This window comes from Microcebus murinus, chromosome 17 (genome assembly GCF_040939455.1).
Source record: "Microcebus murinus isolate Inina chromosome 17, M.murinus_Inina_mat1.0, whole genome shotgun sequence".
Lineage (NCBI taxonomy): Eukaryota > Metazoa > Chordata > Mammalia > Primates > Cheirogaleidae > Microcebus > Microcebus murinus.
In genome coordinates this window covers 57,026,397-57,042,806 of record NC_134120.1, presented here as the reverse complement: position 1 = coordinate 57,042,806, position 16,410 = coordinate 57,026,397, and the positions used below count along the sequence as shown (strand labels likewise).

Genomic DNA, 16,410 nt, shown 5'->3' with positions numbered 1-16,410 from the left:
TAGAGTTGCTGGGAAAATTTGCTGAAACTATGGGTATGCAGACCACAGTATTGGGCATTGCAGGCTCTGAAAAAATGTTCATTTCATTTTCTCCTTTTGTAAATAAGATAGGAAACTTGGTGCATACTCAGGACTCTGTTGTTCAACCATCAGGCGTGATATGGGCAGGTGTGTCTCCATAGACAGGGGCTTTGGGATGGGAAGGTCGGATTCAACAGCTGGTGTCACCACTTAGGAGCCATGTGGTGTCGGAAACTCCACTTAGCTTTGCTGAGCCTCAAAGTCTGAGTCGATGAAAATGGCAATGTTGATAATAGCTCCCAGGGCTGCTGTGAGGGGCAGGAAAGTGCTTCAAACTCCTTGGAGTTTGGGCATAATTGTATCTAACGTTTTGAAATTGTGTCTTGCTCTCTCACTGTTCCATCCAGGTGAACTTTGCCTCTGTAGCAAGCTCCCAGTCCCCTCGTTTGGCTCGGGTCTCGGCACAGAGGTGACAGCCAATGAGAATTTGCTGATGCTGTGAGGGCGGTAGGAACAGGGATGTGCCACCCAGACTCCTTCCAGGGAGGACTGGCTGGGTGGTCAGCGAGGCCTGTCCTGCCTACCTCACACTGTCCCCGAGGCAGCTGGCTGCTGGTGACGGAGCCAGGCAGGGCATGAGGGCCGGGACTGTGGGGCCTGCTGGTCCCTCTGCCTCACCTTCTTCCCTCCCCACCCTCCCCAGGTGCTGACCCCGGGGAGCTTCCCATGGCATCGTGCACAGAGGGCTCCTCTCAGAGCGTGCATCTCAGAGAATCCAGCCTATGACATCCACGTCCAGATAGATTTCACCCTCGGAAGCCTTCATAGATGGGACTCCATGTGTTTTCTCTCTGCATTTGAATTGGCAATCATCTCTGTTGTCATTGCTCAAGAAATAAAATAAAACATAGGCTTGTTGCACATTACTCTGGTCTTTCACTAGAAAGGAATATTTCATGTGGAATTTGGTGGCTCATTGAATGCCTTGTTATTGTGTGTTAAGCATTGTTATTAGAATGCTTTTTAGGAGATAAAAATTTCCAATGACAGTAACAGTTGAAGAGCTCGGTCTACATTCTCTTACCTCTATTGACCCTGATTCAATTATTTTCCTGCAAGAAACGGATAATTCCTACCCCACTTAAACTGTTTCAGAATAGAAAAATAATTGAAATCTCTCCCTAGTTTATTTAACCAAGTCAGGGTAACCTAAATAACAAAACTAGATAAAGTTAGTACGAAGGCAAGAGAACTGCAAATCGTACCCCACAGTACTTAAAAAGAATCATGCCCAGGGGCCACCCGGGCGCTCACAGGGCAGCACCATGCTGGGCAAAGCGCTCCGGCTCTTGGGTCAGGCCGCCGGACGTCAATCCAGTGTTGGGAATGTGGGCTTGCAAAATCACCTCTCTAAGCACCAGCTCCCTCCTTTGTGAGATGGGAATGATAATAAAACTCACTTCCTAGGGTTTGTAACTCATGTACAGCAGCCAGTGTAGCACTGCACACAGGGTCCCCAGATGCACGCCACCGCCACCAGCACTGGAGGTGGCCACCCCGTGCAGTCCACATGACTATCTGCACAGAAGTCTACACTTTTAGCACTTTACTGGGAAACCAGGATGCTCTGCAGAGCTCCCTCTGATCTTGGATACAACATCATGGGGAAATGCTGGAATCTACGGATGTTTTCTGTCAGCTCTTCCCTCTCTCACACGCACCTTCTCAGTGTGTAGTCTCAACATATAGAATCCCTTCGTGGAAGTCCGTCACGCGGTTCCCAACATGGCACTGGGGCTCCCAGTGGCCCCGCCCCGCCAGGGCTGTGGTCCCCTGCGCGCACCTTGCTGCACACCTTGCTGCGAAGGCAGCTGGCACAGGGAAGCAGCCCCGCGTCCGCCCTCCATGCGCCGCCACGTGTGCACCTGCCCACGATGTTGCCAGTAAAGTCCTTTTGGGGTTGAAGGTCAGGGGAGAAGAGTGGCCGCTGTCCTGTAGAATCCGAACGACAGAGCGGTCTTTGAGCTCGGTATTTTATTTTATTCCGAAATATTACGGGGGTACAAACGTTTCGGTTACATGAATTACTTTTGTACAGTTGAGTCACAGTTACGTGTGTGCCCGTCGCCCACATAGTGCGCACTGGACCCGTTGGGTGTGAATTTACCCCCCACCCCCCACCCCCGTCCCCAGCTCAGCATTTTAAACAGGGCGCAAGAGGAAGAAAAGAGAAAGGGAAAAGAACCACCGGCCAGGACTTAATAAAAGACAAAAACACTTGGAGGCACTTTGGGGGCAGATCACGGTTCAGCAGCAGGTGCGCCGGGAGCTCCCCTGGGAAAGGCGCCCGCCCAAGCGCGGGCCGCGGGGACGGTCGTGGTCTGCAGCGCGGGCCGCCAGGTGGAGCCGGGAGCCCAGACCCGGCTCACCTGCGCGGGCGCGGGCGCGGGCGCGGGCGCGGGCGGGGGCGGGGGCGCGGGCGGGGGCGGGGGCGGGGGCGGGGGCGGGGCGGGGCGGGGCGCGGGCGGGCGGGAGGAGGCCCGCGGGGGCGGGCGCGGGCGGGTGGGGGCGGGCGCGGGCGGGTGGGGGCGGGGCGGGGCGCGGGCGCGGGCGGGTGGGGGCGGGGCGGGGCGCGGGCGCGGGCGGGTGGGGGCGGGGCGGGGGCGGGTGGGGGCGGGGCGCGGGCGGGGGCGGGAGGAGGCCCGCGGGGGCGGGGCGGGCAGCATAAAGGCCACGCCGGTGCAGCGGCGCGGCGCGGGGCTTGGGGCCCGCCCGGAGGGCTGAGCCCGTGCGCACCGGCGCCTGCTGAGCACCGCCAGGGAGGGACGCGTCCTGTACCAGAGAAGAGCGCAGCAAGAGCACCGGTAAATAGCCACAACTTTCCATTCCCTTGAAATAGCCTGGAAACACATGCAAAATCATGCTTACCTGGCGTGTGGAGGAGCTCACGATGGCAGCTAGCTTGTCCAGCGAATTTTTAAAACAGCTCAATATGACATCTAATATAATAGCATAATTGGTTGATATCTCTGAGATAGAACTGGACATAAATATATAAATATGATTGCAGTTCCATAAATACCTATGATTAGCAATATTGATGATGAAAATGATGACAAAATTCTGACTCTCTCCCCAGATGCGTGATCTGAGTTTGGGTGGCAGAGGGATTTTTGAATATAAATCATGAGAGAGAAATGGTGCAACAAAGGAGTGAAGTGTCTGGCCGAGTACTTAGTAAATTTAAATCGCTTGTTGCTTCATACTGTGCTTATGTGGAACTTATAAAACTATTAATCAGACTTCATGGAATTTCAAATAATGCAGAAGTCAGGGAAACTCATTTATCGAGGTAAAACAGCACTCCATTTTCCTCAAGTTGAACATGTATGAGCAACCTAAATTGGCAAATTAAAGACAGTAACTTTTTGCATGTGATTATGCCTGCCTTGGTTACAGCCTTGGTGACAACGATGGAGTCTGGGTCCCGGCAGGCCTGGGAAGTGTCAGGACAAATGTTATGGATGCATCTGTCTCTCTCTTAAAAGCCTACAGGTCTGTGTATTCTTTAGAAATTGGAGCTCACTTCAGGAAAATGTAGTGCCTTAGGAATGTAAAAATCAGGAGACTGGCTAGGATTTTGTAGGTTATGAACTGGGGACACTTTGGAGAGTGAACCTGAGTGCCAGGACAGCAGGCACACAAAGTGAAACTGTCCTGGGCAAACGGAGATGAATGTCACTTTATTAAGCCCTACGTGAAGGAGCTGAAAGGAAGGAGAACGGCAGAGGCGCGTCAGGCAGGGCAGTACTCCGGGGTCAGCAATGCGAGTCAGAGTGGGGCAAGCCGTCCCTCCTCCTCTGATGCACCCCTTTCTTAGGTGTGCTTGCTTTGGGCATGCTGTTGTAGTTCTTTAGTAGATTGTTAACCTCTCCGGGTTGTGAATTAAAAATCTGTTTTACAGTAAATTTGCGCCAAGAAGAGGAGGCATTTTCTCCAGCAATGAATTCCTCATTTATCCTGCATTTCTTGGATATCAACCTGAATGCTACAGAGGGCAACCTTTCAGGAACAAATGTCAAGAACAAATCTTTGCTGTGTGAAGACATGGGCATTGCTGTGGAAGTGTTTCTGACTCTGGGTCTCATCAGCCTCTTGGAGAATATCTTGGTCATAGGTGCCATCGTGAAGAACAGGAACTTGCACTCTCCCATGTATTTCTTCGTGTGCAGCCTTGCAGTGGCTGACATGCTGGTGAGCATGTCCAATGCCTGGGAGACCATCACCATATACTTGATAAACAACAAGCACCTGGTGATAGCAGATGTCTTTGTGCGTCACATTGACAATGTCTTTGACTCCATGATCTGCATTTCCGTGGTGGCTTCCATGTGCAGCCTGCTGGCCATCGCGGTGGATCGGTATGTCACCATCTTCTACGCCCTGCGCTACCACCACATCATGACGGTGAAGCGCTCTGGGGTGATTATTGCGGGCATCTGGACCTTCTGCACAGGCTGTGGCATTGTGTTCATCATCTACTACGAATCCACTTACGTTATCATTTGCCTCATCTGCATGTTCTTCACCATGTTGTTCCTCATGGTGTCTCTGTACATACACATGTTCCTCCTGGCTCGGACCCACGTCAAGCGCATCGCAGCTCTGCCTGGATGCAGCTCCGCGCCGCAGAGGACCAGCATGACGGGCGCCGTCACCCTTACCATGCTGCTGGGCGTGTTCGTCGTGTGCTGGGCTCCGTTCTTCCTCCATCTCGTCTTGATCATTTCGTGCCCCCAGAACCTCTATTGCTCTTGTTTCATGTCTCACTTCAACATGTACCTCATACTCATCATGTGCAACTCTGTGATCGACCCTCTGATCTATGCCTGCCGCAGCCAGGAGATGCGGAAGACCTTCAAAGCGATGATTTGTTGCCACGGCCTCAGAACCGCCTGCAGGCTCCCGGGCAGCTACTAAACAGAGTGCACCTCTCGGGGCTCCCATCTTCTTTGCTGGCGCACCGATGAGCAAGTCATAAGGCCACAGCCGAGGAGTCAGCAAGGTTGCTCGCAGCCCAGAGCGTGCATGACCTTTTCTCTCCTAGCTCAGACTTGGGCCTCGGATCTAGTCCTGCTTCAGCTCCTGTGATTATTGTGTCGAATGTGCTTGTTGCTTATCCGTTCTAGGCACAACCTGTGACAGTTTCTTACTGTTCTTTTTTCATCCTCCTGTTTCTACTGCTCCCACCCATTTCTGGGGGGCCCATCCGTCCTCTATGTCGCAAGCGTGTGTACTGGGGGGGGGCTGTACAACGTCCCGAGCGCGGGTCTAAGCGCGGGGAGGACTGACTGGTGCTGGGGAGAAGCCGGGCCTGCCCCCGCGGCGCGGGCTGCGTCCTTTCCCGGGCAGGCCACGCTCCACTCGGCCTGCGAGCGTTGCGCGCTGTTGAGGGCAGAACAGCAAGGTCACATTCTTTCCGTCTGATACTCCGATTCATTTGTTCTGGGATGTCTCCATAGCTCTCCTTTCCTGATTTGGTTTATGTCTTATGCCTGTAATTGCCTGAGGATGGGGTTTCCTTAATTATACTTCTGTCAATCATGGTGGTGCACTTACCCAGACATTAAACTTTGTGCTACAAACCTTGCCTCATGTGTTGTGACAGTCTGCGACTCTGCCTTATTTGTGCTCATTCCAGGGTTTCCCAAGGGGTGTGTGGGGCCACGTCGGGAGCTCAAGGTGCCCCCATGCAGCATGTGACACATGCCCACAGCCAAGCTCGCTTCGACTGGCCCACACTGGGTCTGCCTCGGTGTCTGAAACCCTGTCACTGTGCACTTGGCAGATGTCAGTCAGTCTGAGTCCAACAGCCGGCAAAAGTCAGGTGCCCAACCTGTCACCAGGGAGTCCGGCCCAACCGAGACTGGAGTGAGAAAATCTGCGCTCAGGCCCTAACTCTGCCATTCGCAGCTGTGCAGCCTGAATCACTTCACTTCTGGTTCCACATCTGTGCCGACCTCACAGGGTGGTCGTGAGAACTGCAGGAAAAAATGCAAGAATTTCTTGTAAATTTGTAAAGTGCTCTAAGGGTTTGCTTTTTCTTTTAAAGAAATGACTGAGCTGGGGTACATACTAGTGGTGGGCGCAGGGGCCAGTGGTGAGGGCAGCGGCTGGGACACTGCGAGACCTGCTCAGCCCCAAAGGGCCGTGTGGGCCCTGTCTGGCACGAAGGGCTTGGGGCCTTACAGCACTCATAGTCCATTCTTCAATAACTTTTCGATATTATTATTTTCTCTTTTGTTTTGGATGTTTATATCTAGACTGCTCCCAGTGGGAAAAAAGTGAGTAAAACAGAGGGTCATTGGGTCACATGACAATGAGTGGCTGGTGCAGAAGAGGGACCCTTCCCTCAGAGGCCTGTCGGGCAGACAGACTTCCTGGCGCAGTCACATAAGTCACTTGCAGATACGACCCCACCTCTGGCAGCACAGAGTCCAGGAAAACAATGGTGCTGACTTAAGCAGGAAATTGCATGAGACATCCACATCTTTTGAAAATTGGAAAATTAGCAGGTTGTTGGCAACTTATTTTTGAAGGGACAGCTATCCCTTAAAATGTTTTCTGTTCCTTTTTGCTGAAAATTCAAGTGTGTATCCAGGAATGGGAAGAAAGTGATCTGTATGTCATTATCACAGGAAACCACAGTTCTGTGTTCCCCCGGGACAGCTCCAAGGAATCTGGGATCTGTGGAAGCCTGTCTGCCTTCTTGTCGCTCTGTCCCTATTGCCTATAGCATTCCTGGTGTGGAGTAGGCACCCAGTAAATGGCAACTGTGTATCGCCCTTCTGCCTAATAGGAAAGCATACTCAGCGAGGCCGCTGGAGTGCCAGCCCAGTGGCAGAATACAACCTGTAGCCTGCAGTTTGCTCTGGCTCCGTCTGGAACCCAGTGCTCCTGCGGCTAATTCTCTGCCCTGGGGCATCATGACTTACTACAGGGTCTGACGTTTTATAGAGAGGTCTTTAAGGAAATGGCTTAAATGTCTTTTAATCTCTACATAATAGTGCAGAAATATCCTAGATATTCAGATGTGTTTTTATTTGGAAGGAATACATGCATGTAGTGACTTGGTAAACATCCGTAGATGAGTCAACTCCTGGCACCCAACACAAAGTCTCCACCCCCCAAATACATACAACTGTCAGATATTGTATGGTATTGTATGCTAACCGTCTGCTTCCTTAGGAACTTTGCTATGTGTAAAAATGTGCGTTCAAGACATGGTTGATAAAATGGTAGGGCCAGACCACCCTTTGAAGTGGTCACTCCCATGTGTGATACTCAGTGTTTCTAGTCTTTCTGCCAATATGTCGGCAGCTGCTGCAAAATGAGAAGTTACGTTCATTGGTGAATTATGATGACGTTTCCTTGCCAGTGTTTACTGCCTGTAGGATGGCTATTCTCAGTTCAAAGTGATAGAACTCCTACAAAAAAAATAAAATCACACACTGGACTTTGCACACTGTGCAAAAGTCTTTGTCTTGGTAGACAAGTAAGTATGAACACTTTAGAGCTGTCACCTAGCACATACTCGGCTAGGTGTGGCTATTGGTGGATCTCTGCCATCAAAGAGCTGATCAGACACGAAGTATTTCCAGAGATGTGGAAACAATGTCCACAATTTAAGATACTACAAACAACTAAATATAAGCCTGTGAGGCACAGACTCTGCCTGTTTAAAAGGAGGGCTGTCATTTTACACATTGTCAGATAAATTGTCCTACGCCTGTAATGGCAGTTTTCACTGGTGGGTGTGGGGGTGAATATCTGAGTTTTGGGGTAAAGGAGTAACTTTGAAAAGTATGCCAGGTAGTCTTTACATCTCAAGACCAATAAACTAAAAGGACAACTTATCTGAGCCCTTCCCCCGAGCCTGTAAACGCCATGGGCGGGGCACGGACACTCCCACTCGAGGACGGGAAGACGGGGCAGGCTTGTGGGCATCGCGGCTCGAGGCCGCAGGCTGGTGGGCACAGACAGAGACGTGTTTCCTAGACTTGCTGCGTGTGTCTCCTTTGGTCCGTGGGACCTGTCCTCTCTAGCATTGTAATTATGTGGACATCGAGTCCGTCAGCTTTGAGGGAGAATCGTGCCTTTGGTTCTTTTCCCTGAGCCATTTCGTCCCACGGAAAGATTCACGGGACACTTTCACTCCTCACTGGACTTTGCCAAGACGGCTTCCTTGCCCCGCCCAGAGGAGTCAGGCGTGGCGGTGACAGCAGCCCCTGATTGGATCCTGGGGCCAAATCTGAGTCTTAATTGCTTATTTATTCAGCTTTCTTAGTTTTATCTTTTACTTGTTGGGTTGATAAGAGCTATTTCTTCCCACTCTGAAGTTCCTGGCTCTGGATTTTCTTGAATCCTTTTTTTCCCCAAAGTTAGTTTTGAACATATCACTAAACACTTCTATTTATTTATTCAAAAAATTGTGGCAAAATATATATAAAAAATTGACCATTTTAACAATTTTTAGTCTTTCAGTTCTGAGTCATCAAGCGCATCCACACTGTTGTGCTACCATCTTGAGTCTGTTCTGTTCAAGCTTGTGTGCCATTAATTCTCTCCTTAAGAAGAGAGAATCTACATGTTTATGTAGATAAACATGTTTAATGAGATACTACATGTCTTTTTCTAGTAGTATCTCATTAAACGCACCCAACAGTAACCAACACACACTGTTGGGGTTAAGTTTTCCAACCTTCCCCCATGTTGTCATGTATATCATCTGTCACTCAGGCTCTCTTTTTTACCGAAGGATTGCCATCCTTCCTTGCTGTCTGTGCACCCATTTAAGTATTAATTCAGCCACTTCTAAGTAACAATTTCTATACTAGCCAGGGTAGTTGAGGCCAGTACTTTTCAAACTTTAATGGCCACAGGAGACACGAGATCTTGCTAAGATGCAGGTGCAGGCTGGGCGTGTCTGGAGTGGGCTGAAGCTCCGCACTTATAGCCAGCTCCTGGCTGCTGCTGGTCTGAGGATGAGAACCAAGTTGATCCTGCAGAAACAAACAGCTCCCATGTTTCAGCAACTTCACATAACACAGGTTTGTTTTTCTATCATGTTACACGCTCACCAATTAGCAGGGAGTCTCATTGTGGTCACTCAGAGACCTAGTCGGTGGAAATTGCAACCTGACACATACTTGCAATGAAGTTCTATTTCCACTCTTACTTCACTTATCAAAAAAAGTCACATGGTCTAATATTGAAGTGGGCTGGAAAAGTCCAATCCTACCACGTGCCTAGTGGGAGGAGAACTGGACGTTGGTGGAGAGCACCCACTGTGTCCAGCATGAGGCTAGGAGAGTGGCCATGCAGTGCCATGTCCTCTAGGAGCTTCCTGGCCAGGACCTGGTCACGTGTGGGAGGTTATGCCGTGTAATTAAGAATGAGCAGTAGGGCACAGCTGTGAACACACAGCCTCTGAGAACATGCGAGTACTGACACCCCCAGGTGCTTGTGGGGCTTGCATCAGGGTTGTGAGATAGAGGGTGAGTTTGGAAATGTCCCCAAGGTGACTGGGATGTATTTAGCTTTTCCCTCCTTTCCCAGGGAGAATCACCGTTGAGTGCAACATCTGAGGGAGGGTGAAGGAGATTAATCCATGCGCTTATCCTATAAGGCCTTAAGGGTGCGTTGGATTTGAATGGTTGTAGAGGAAAGGGGAGACGGGATGGGAAAGCACTCGATCAGAGGCTGACGCTTTGTGGAAAAACAGCCGGGTGAGAGCCAGGGCTGTGCAGGGTGGGAGACGACAAGCACTGTGACAACTGGAAACCACAGGTGATGTGAGATGCGTGAAGGCCAGGGGGCAGGTGTCTGTTTCACAGGAATGATGGAGCAATTGAGAGTTTTTCTTTTCCCCCCTGTCTTTTTAAATGCATGGCATGATCTGATAAAAGCTGAGTTTGTAAATTAGTGTTATAGCAAATTTGTGCTCCTGTTGGGAGAGATGGGGGAGGCTGTTCTGGTCAGGAAGGACAACGAGCTGTGTCTGGGCCGGCTGTGGAACGGGATGGGGAGCTATTTCAAGGGGAGCATCTCGGTTGGGCACCCTGTTTACTAGCCAGTTTACAAAAAGGGACTCAGTCTCTACTTTACCAGTAGTTGCTACTCTCTTCCCGCATTATCTTGGTTCTTCCGTCGGTGATCCCCAGGATTATGCTTGGTTTTTGGCCCCTAGATTGGGTGTTAATGCTTGTTCTCTGTGATTTCTTTCAGATCATAACTTGCAGTCTGTCTGTCTGTCCTATCCCTCCCTTAACGCACTCCCTTCCCCTCGTACCTGGAGTCCAAGCCTTTATTAAGCCTTTTGCATTTGGCTCTGTAGAAAGACACGGCTACATTATTCCTCATCTCGGCTTTGCTCTTACGGGTTACACCGTTTCCAGGAGAATGCAGGAAGGTTCTCTGCAAGGTGATGCATAAAGCAAGGTGACCTGACCCCTGGGGCGGCCCTACATGAGCATGTCTCGTTTGTATTAGCAAGATCTGGGTTGAAATAAATGTGTTATGAAAGCAGGACCAGATAAAACCATTTAGGGATTTGGCAACATAAACTGGATAATTTCTTGAGCTGCTTCTCTATTTTTCTATCCTCTTTACCACTGTGCTGCTTGCCTACTTTTCCTTTCTACCCACGACTGCTGTGCCCATGGCACCTGGCTTCCACCCTTGGTCCCCACTAAAGTGCCACTCGCCGATTCAAAGACCCTTCTAGGGCTCTACCCTCTTTGCCTCATTTGCAATATTTGAAACTATTATCTGAGTCTTAAAACTTCCCCCTTCAGCTTTCAGGACTGTCCACCCTGATCCTGACCTCCTCCGCCCCAGCGTTGCCTGTGTCTCTCCCACTCCGTGCTAGGGCTGCCCCTGTGTTGTATCTTTAGAATTTTTCTTTTTGTTTTATAATTTTTCTCTTGGTGATCTCATCAACTTCCATGATTTTGACTTTTAACTCCAGGAAAATGATTCCTAAATTCGTTATCTCCAGCCTTAACTTTCCTCCTAAATTCTGCCTGGTGTCTTGGGGAGATGCAGCCGGGCATCTTGAACTCCACCCGGCAGAGCCCTGCCGGCCCCTGTGCTGTGAAGTCATTGCCTGCTCCCGAAGACCGGAGGCCTTGGAGTGATCTTGGGTTCCTTTCTCTCCCTTGACATCGCCACAGAGTCAGCTGGAAAATCCCGTAGAATCTACTGCTGTGATGTCTCGTGCCTTAATTCCCTCCCCACAAACAGGTTCTGTCTTGTTACCTGTAAGTCTGGATTTTTGTGTCAACGTCTAAACTACCTCCAGCCTCTGCCTGTGTGCGCCCGCCTTCACGTGCTGTCCTGTTGGTGTCACTCCCACTATTCAGAAACTGTCAGTAACTCCGCAGGGCTGGGCTTATAAGTGCCAAATCCTCACCTTAACCTTCAGTCGTCCCCTAAACGTTAGCTACTCTTCCTGCCATCCTACTCAACAGTGACATCAGGCTACTGTGACCATGACTTGTGCTCCTCTGCTCCAGGTTTTGTTAAAGCTGCACAGTTCACAGGGAACACCCTCGAGATCCACGTGGGCCTGCAAGTCCATCTCCAGTGCTTTTCCTTCCATGAGTCCTTTCCATTCTCCCGCGTCAGAGCTCGCGATGATGAACACCCTCCTCAGAGTTTCAGACCGGCTGGTTGTCACGTTCTTCACCAGAGCATGGGGGGCTCCATGGGCAGGGACAGCGGCGGCTAAGGCAGAGCTTTCCCACAGAACTTAGCGCCATGATGACAAGTTCTCTTTCAACTTTGTCCACTGCAGTAGTCACTAGCCACATGTAGCAGCTGAGAATTTGGAATGTGGCCAGTGTGACTGAGGTTCTGAAGTTTTAATTTATTTAATTTTAGTTGATTTATATCTATACTTAAGTAACCACATGACTAATGACTACTATATCGGAGAGCACAGAGTTAGAATTTGGTTCATTGCACATAACAGAAAAATCTTTAAAAAAAATCAGTGACCTACCTATAATGAAAGTTTATTTCTCCTTTATAGGAAAATCTGGAGGTAGGCACTTCAATGTTGGAAGGGGCTCAAGGGTGCCATAAGGAATCCAGGCTTCTGTCATTCTTAAGGTCCATGCATGGTCCAAGGGGGCTGCTGGAGCCCCAGCCATCACAGCCAAATTACAGGCTGGAATGGAAGGAAAGGCAGTCAGAATCTTAGCTTTCCATCACAGATGGTCTTCAACTGTGGGAAACTGGTTCCTCTTATTTCTTTGATTAATGTGTTTTCCTTTTCCCATTTCTCTGTATCTCTTTTTTTTAACTCCTGCTGGTCAGATATTGGTCCATCTGGATTGATCCTCTATGTCTCTTAATCTTTCTCTTCAATTTTCTCCCTCTGGTCCTTTTATTATACAGTCTAAAATACTTCTTCATCTTTCCCCCATCTCTTCTTTTGAATTTTTAATTTCAAAATTATGTTTTTAATTTCTATGACTTTATATTTATCATTTCATTGCCTTCTTTTCATAGCAAGCTGTTTTGAATTCATGGATACATGTCCTGTCTGTCTTTTCTGAGCCTCTAATTAGTTTTTTAAAAAGTTCTGTTTTCTTACTTGAATCACTTGTCTTTTCCAAATCCAACTGTTCTCTTTCCCATGCTCCTTCCCATTGGCGTGGCTCATTTCCCTCGAGTGCCAGGTGGACCTAGGTTTTCCCCTCGCACACATAAGTGCAGGAGTGGGTTTGACTGATTTGGTGCTTTCGTGGGTTGCCACGCAGCTCCCCGAGCGGGAAGGGCTGGCTGGGTAGCTCTCTGTGCGTGGATGGGGCACGGAGGGTGTCTAGGCTGGGCACGCCGCTGCCCCTCTGAGCTGAAATGGGAGGGAATTTACCCTGGGGTCTGCTTCTCACTCTGCACACCCTGTTCCTCCCAGGTGTCCTCCTGCGTGCTGCGGGGTGCGTGTTCTCTGTGAAGGTGCTCTGGGTGGCACGATGTAGAATAGGCCTCGGCTCTGCAGACAGTTCTTACACGAACCACCTCGATTTCTCCCTTTCTTCCGTCCTGCCTTCCATGCTGCCTGTGGTCCCCTTCCAGGTTTCTTTCCCGCATGCCTTGGGCTGTGGTTCCCTCTAGTCTATTTATTTTTCAATCCAACCCATCTACCTTGTGGCTTCTGAGATTTTTCATAACCTGTAGTCCTCTGATGTCTCCCATTCTGTTCTTAAAACGTCTATGAATTAATTCCCATACACACCACATATATATACAACCGGCATTTCTGTAGATTTCCAGGAAAAAAGTAGAGATTGATACTTGCATGATCTGCTCTAATGTGAGGAATCTTTTCAAGTACATTTCTAGGAGACAGTTTGGAGCTGGCAGGATCAGTGCTCTGTGCAAAGCAGAAGGGCAGGAGGCTGCCCAGAAGCCAGGCCTGCTTTTAACCTTGGCTCCATTTACAAGCACCTGCCACATCCAGGACGGGAGCCGGTGCCAACGTCAACTAGGTGAAGGTGTCTTGCCATACCTCGGCACCGCGATCAGGCTTTCTTCCTGCCCTGGACCCTAACTAGAGGAAGCAAAGCAAGTGGCTGATTCAAACAAAGACTACACCAGGTCGCAGTCCCTGCTGTGAAATGTCCTGTTTAGCTCAGAGGCCTCCTTTCCAAGTTAACGGCCACACTCTTTTTTGCCAGCAGGTGGCGTTGCGCCTACCTCGGAATCTTTGCTCCGTCTTCCACCTTCCCTCTGACCAGAATTAATGAGCACGGGAGAAGCCCAGGTGGAATTCTTCCCAAGGCCTCAGTGTGTGAAAGCTGCAAAACTTTCTTGAGTACGAATTGTAATGTCCTATGTGTTTTGAGAGGATTACCTCATTTAATCCTCCAACCACCGTAAAAAATAGGTAAATATTAACCGTAAAAAATAGGTAAATATTACTATTCACAAATACAACTATTCCCAGTTTACCCGTGAGGAGCTGAAGCCTACGCAGAGTGAGTAGCTTGTCTAAGGTTATGCTTCTAACATGTAGTAGTCTCTTAACTCAAATTTAGGGGCTTCAAAAGTCCCATTTTTTTGTTGTTTTAAGCCTTTGAATGTCTTTCTTTGTTTGGCTTCCTTCTGCCGTCCGTGGGACAGTTTGGCTCTTCCACCAGGACTCGGCAGCCTGCCCCCACCCCATGTGTGACTGTGTGTGCATGTGGGTATGTATCTGTGGGCATGTGTGTGTGCACGTGTGTGCATGTGTCTCTGTGTGTGCGCGTGTGCATGTGCATGTGTCTGCGTGTGTGCATGTCTGTTGTGCATGCATGTATATGTGCACACATGTGTGTATGTGTGCACGTGTGTGTGCGTGTGTCTGCGTGGGTGTGTGTGTGCACACCTGTGTGTGCATAGGGGGCTGGGCAGGGCAGAGAGGGGGACGAGGGGTGGGAGATGGCTGAGTGGCCAGATAAGAATGATGACAAAGAACAGGTGCTGGAGATGGCGGTGAGAATTCTGGTGCATACCCAGGTTCCCCAGAAGCCGGGGTGGCTCAGGCAGCTCAGGCTGTTTGTCTGGAGGGTCCCCCATGGCTGAATGTCCAGGATAACCATATTAGGTGACACGGCCGTGGGCAGCCAGCCCCTCCGCTGCACTGTGATGGGAGCGTGGAGCTGGGCTTCCTCTATTCCTTCTCCTGGGCGTCACACAGCCTCCTCAGCCCTCCCCCCAAAGACAGGAAGAGCCCCCCCCACAGCAGAGGCTGCAGCTGGAGGCCCTGGTGCCTTAGGAGGGGCCCCTCTTTCTTTTTCTGGTCTGGATGCACACCCCTTACAGACGTCTGGAGCAGTGCCAAAGTGTCCTGCCAGGGTTTTTTTGGGTTTCCACATTAGTGACAGTCCTTGCAGGCAAGGCACTGTGTTCCAAGGGCCCACACTCATTCATGTATTCACCCAGCAGTTGCTGAGCTCTGACGTTGGGAGCACAACAGCGCTGGCGATGCTGTCCCCTCCCTGAATGGTGCTTGCCCGTGCTGAGCCGCAGCAAGGAGCAGGGCCAAGCGGGCGGGCACACTGTGGTGGGCCTGGGCGCCGCGGGACCACGCGGGCGCTGGCGGGTGGGCCGGACATGCTCATTCCTGGGGAATAGCACAAAAGGGAGACGGAAGAGTTTGCGATTGTGCCCAAGAAAAGTTACACCTCCTCCACGGCATTTCCCGCCTCTCAGAGTCCGGGGTGGGGCGATGCCCTGTGTGCGACAGTGTGGGGGGCTGGTGGCTGGGGCGTGCCCATCTGCTGTCGAGCCACTGAGGAGCGGGCAAGAGGAGAGGAGAAAAATTCCAGGGTTACCCCGGGAGCAGGCACCCCGCCCCAGCTCTCTGGTCCTCGCAGAGAAGCCTGAGTGTTCAGCACGCCAATCTGCCACCACCTGCACATCCTAGCTGGATGCAGCGTCACCTCCAGGGACTCTCCCTCCTCACAGCCACTCACTCCCATGGCCGCACTTCAGCCCAACCTGGAAACTTGCCCACTTCAGAAGCCCCCGCCCCAGAACTCCGCCAATGGACACCGTGCTCTTGGCGCCTCGGCGTTTGCTGGGCGGCTCATCCTCATGTGCCGCCTCCCTGCGCCCTGGCGCCCATGCTCCTGTCCTGGGAGACTGTTTGTCCCTCCATGGAACCGTTCTCTGTCTCAGATCCATGTTGTCGTCCCTCTTCCTCCTGGCTCCTGCACATCGCGGACATGCTTCCCTTCAGAGAGGCTGGTCCTTAACTCCAGCCGTCCCCTCTGGGGTGCCTAGTGCCCTGCGCCTCCCTTATCTAAGCACCTATCAGTCCGAGTTGGCAATGCTTGTTTACTTGTCTTCTTGACCGCTGAGCTGTCAAGGTGAGGGGAGAAGAAGTGTCCTCATTTGTTTATTTGATCAACAGGTATTGCAGTGGCTGCCAGGTGCTGTGTATGCTGCTAGGTGCTGGGCGAGCAATCACGAGTATTCCTATTTTCTTTCAAGATGCACCTTCCTTTCTTGGCTCTGGCTTGGAATAGCAAGCATGCGCTAGAACGGAACAGCTGATTGAGTAAATAGATTTTCCCAGTCAAACTGGCTTAGATCTGCTTCTGATGCTTTAATATAAATATAAAAGGCAGTTCCATATTTATGGTTTAATTCATGAACTGCAACAAAAGCCAAGACTCACAGATCTTTTGCCAAGTCACAGTATGTAGCAAACCCTTGAACAAATGCACCACAAGAATGCCAGTGCAGTGGGTCCCCTGGGACATTTGCACGGTAAACCGACACTTCTCGATCCTGGTATAGTCTCCCGAGGAATAAAATGCCTCCGCATAAACCCCG

At 50.5% G+C, this 16,410-nt stretch overlaps 2 protein-coding genes across 2 annotated transcripts in view; both read left to right on the top strand.

The window, feature by feature from the left end:
- The window catches only part of RNMT (RNA guanine-7 methyltransferase), a 57,954-nt gene extending 57,132 nt beyond the window's left edge, over positions 1 to 822 (top strand). Inside the window, exon 11 of the mRNA XM_075993691.1 lies at positions 725 to 822. Coding sequence (XP_075849806.1) covers positions 725 to 807 — 83 coding nt within the window. The 3' untranslated portion in view covers positions 808 to 822. The remainder of the gene's footprint in view (positions 1 to 724) is intronic.
- Positions 823 to 2,778: 1,956 nt separating this feature from the next.
- Positions 2,779 to 5,772, top strand: MC5R (melanocortin 5 receptor). The gene is made up of 2 exons (XM_012746214.3): positions 2,779 to 2,885; positions 3,986 to 5,772. The coding sequence occupies exon 2, from the start codon at positions 4,024 to 4,026 to the stop codon at positions 4,999 to 5,001; it is 978 nt and encodes a 325-aa protein (XP_012601668.1). The 5' UTR covers positions 2,779 to 2,885; positions 3,986 to 4,023; the 3' UTR covers positions 5,002 to 5,772.
- Positions 5,773 to 16,410: the final 10,638 nt, after the last annotated feature.

Coding starts and splice junctions, on each gene's coding strand:
- MC5R (XM_012746214.3), top strand. CDS start 4,024: ATGAATTCCTCATTTATCCTGCATTTCTTGGATATCAACCTGAATGCT.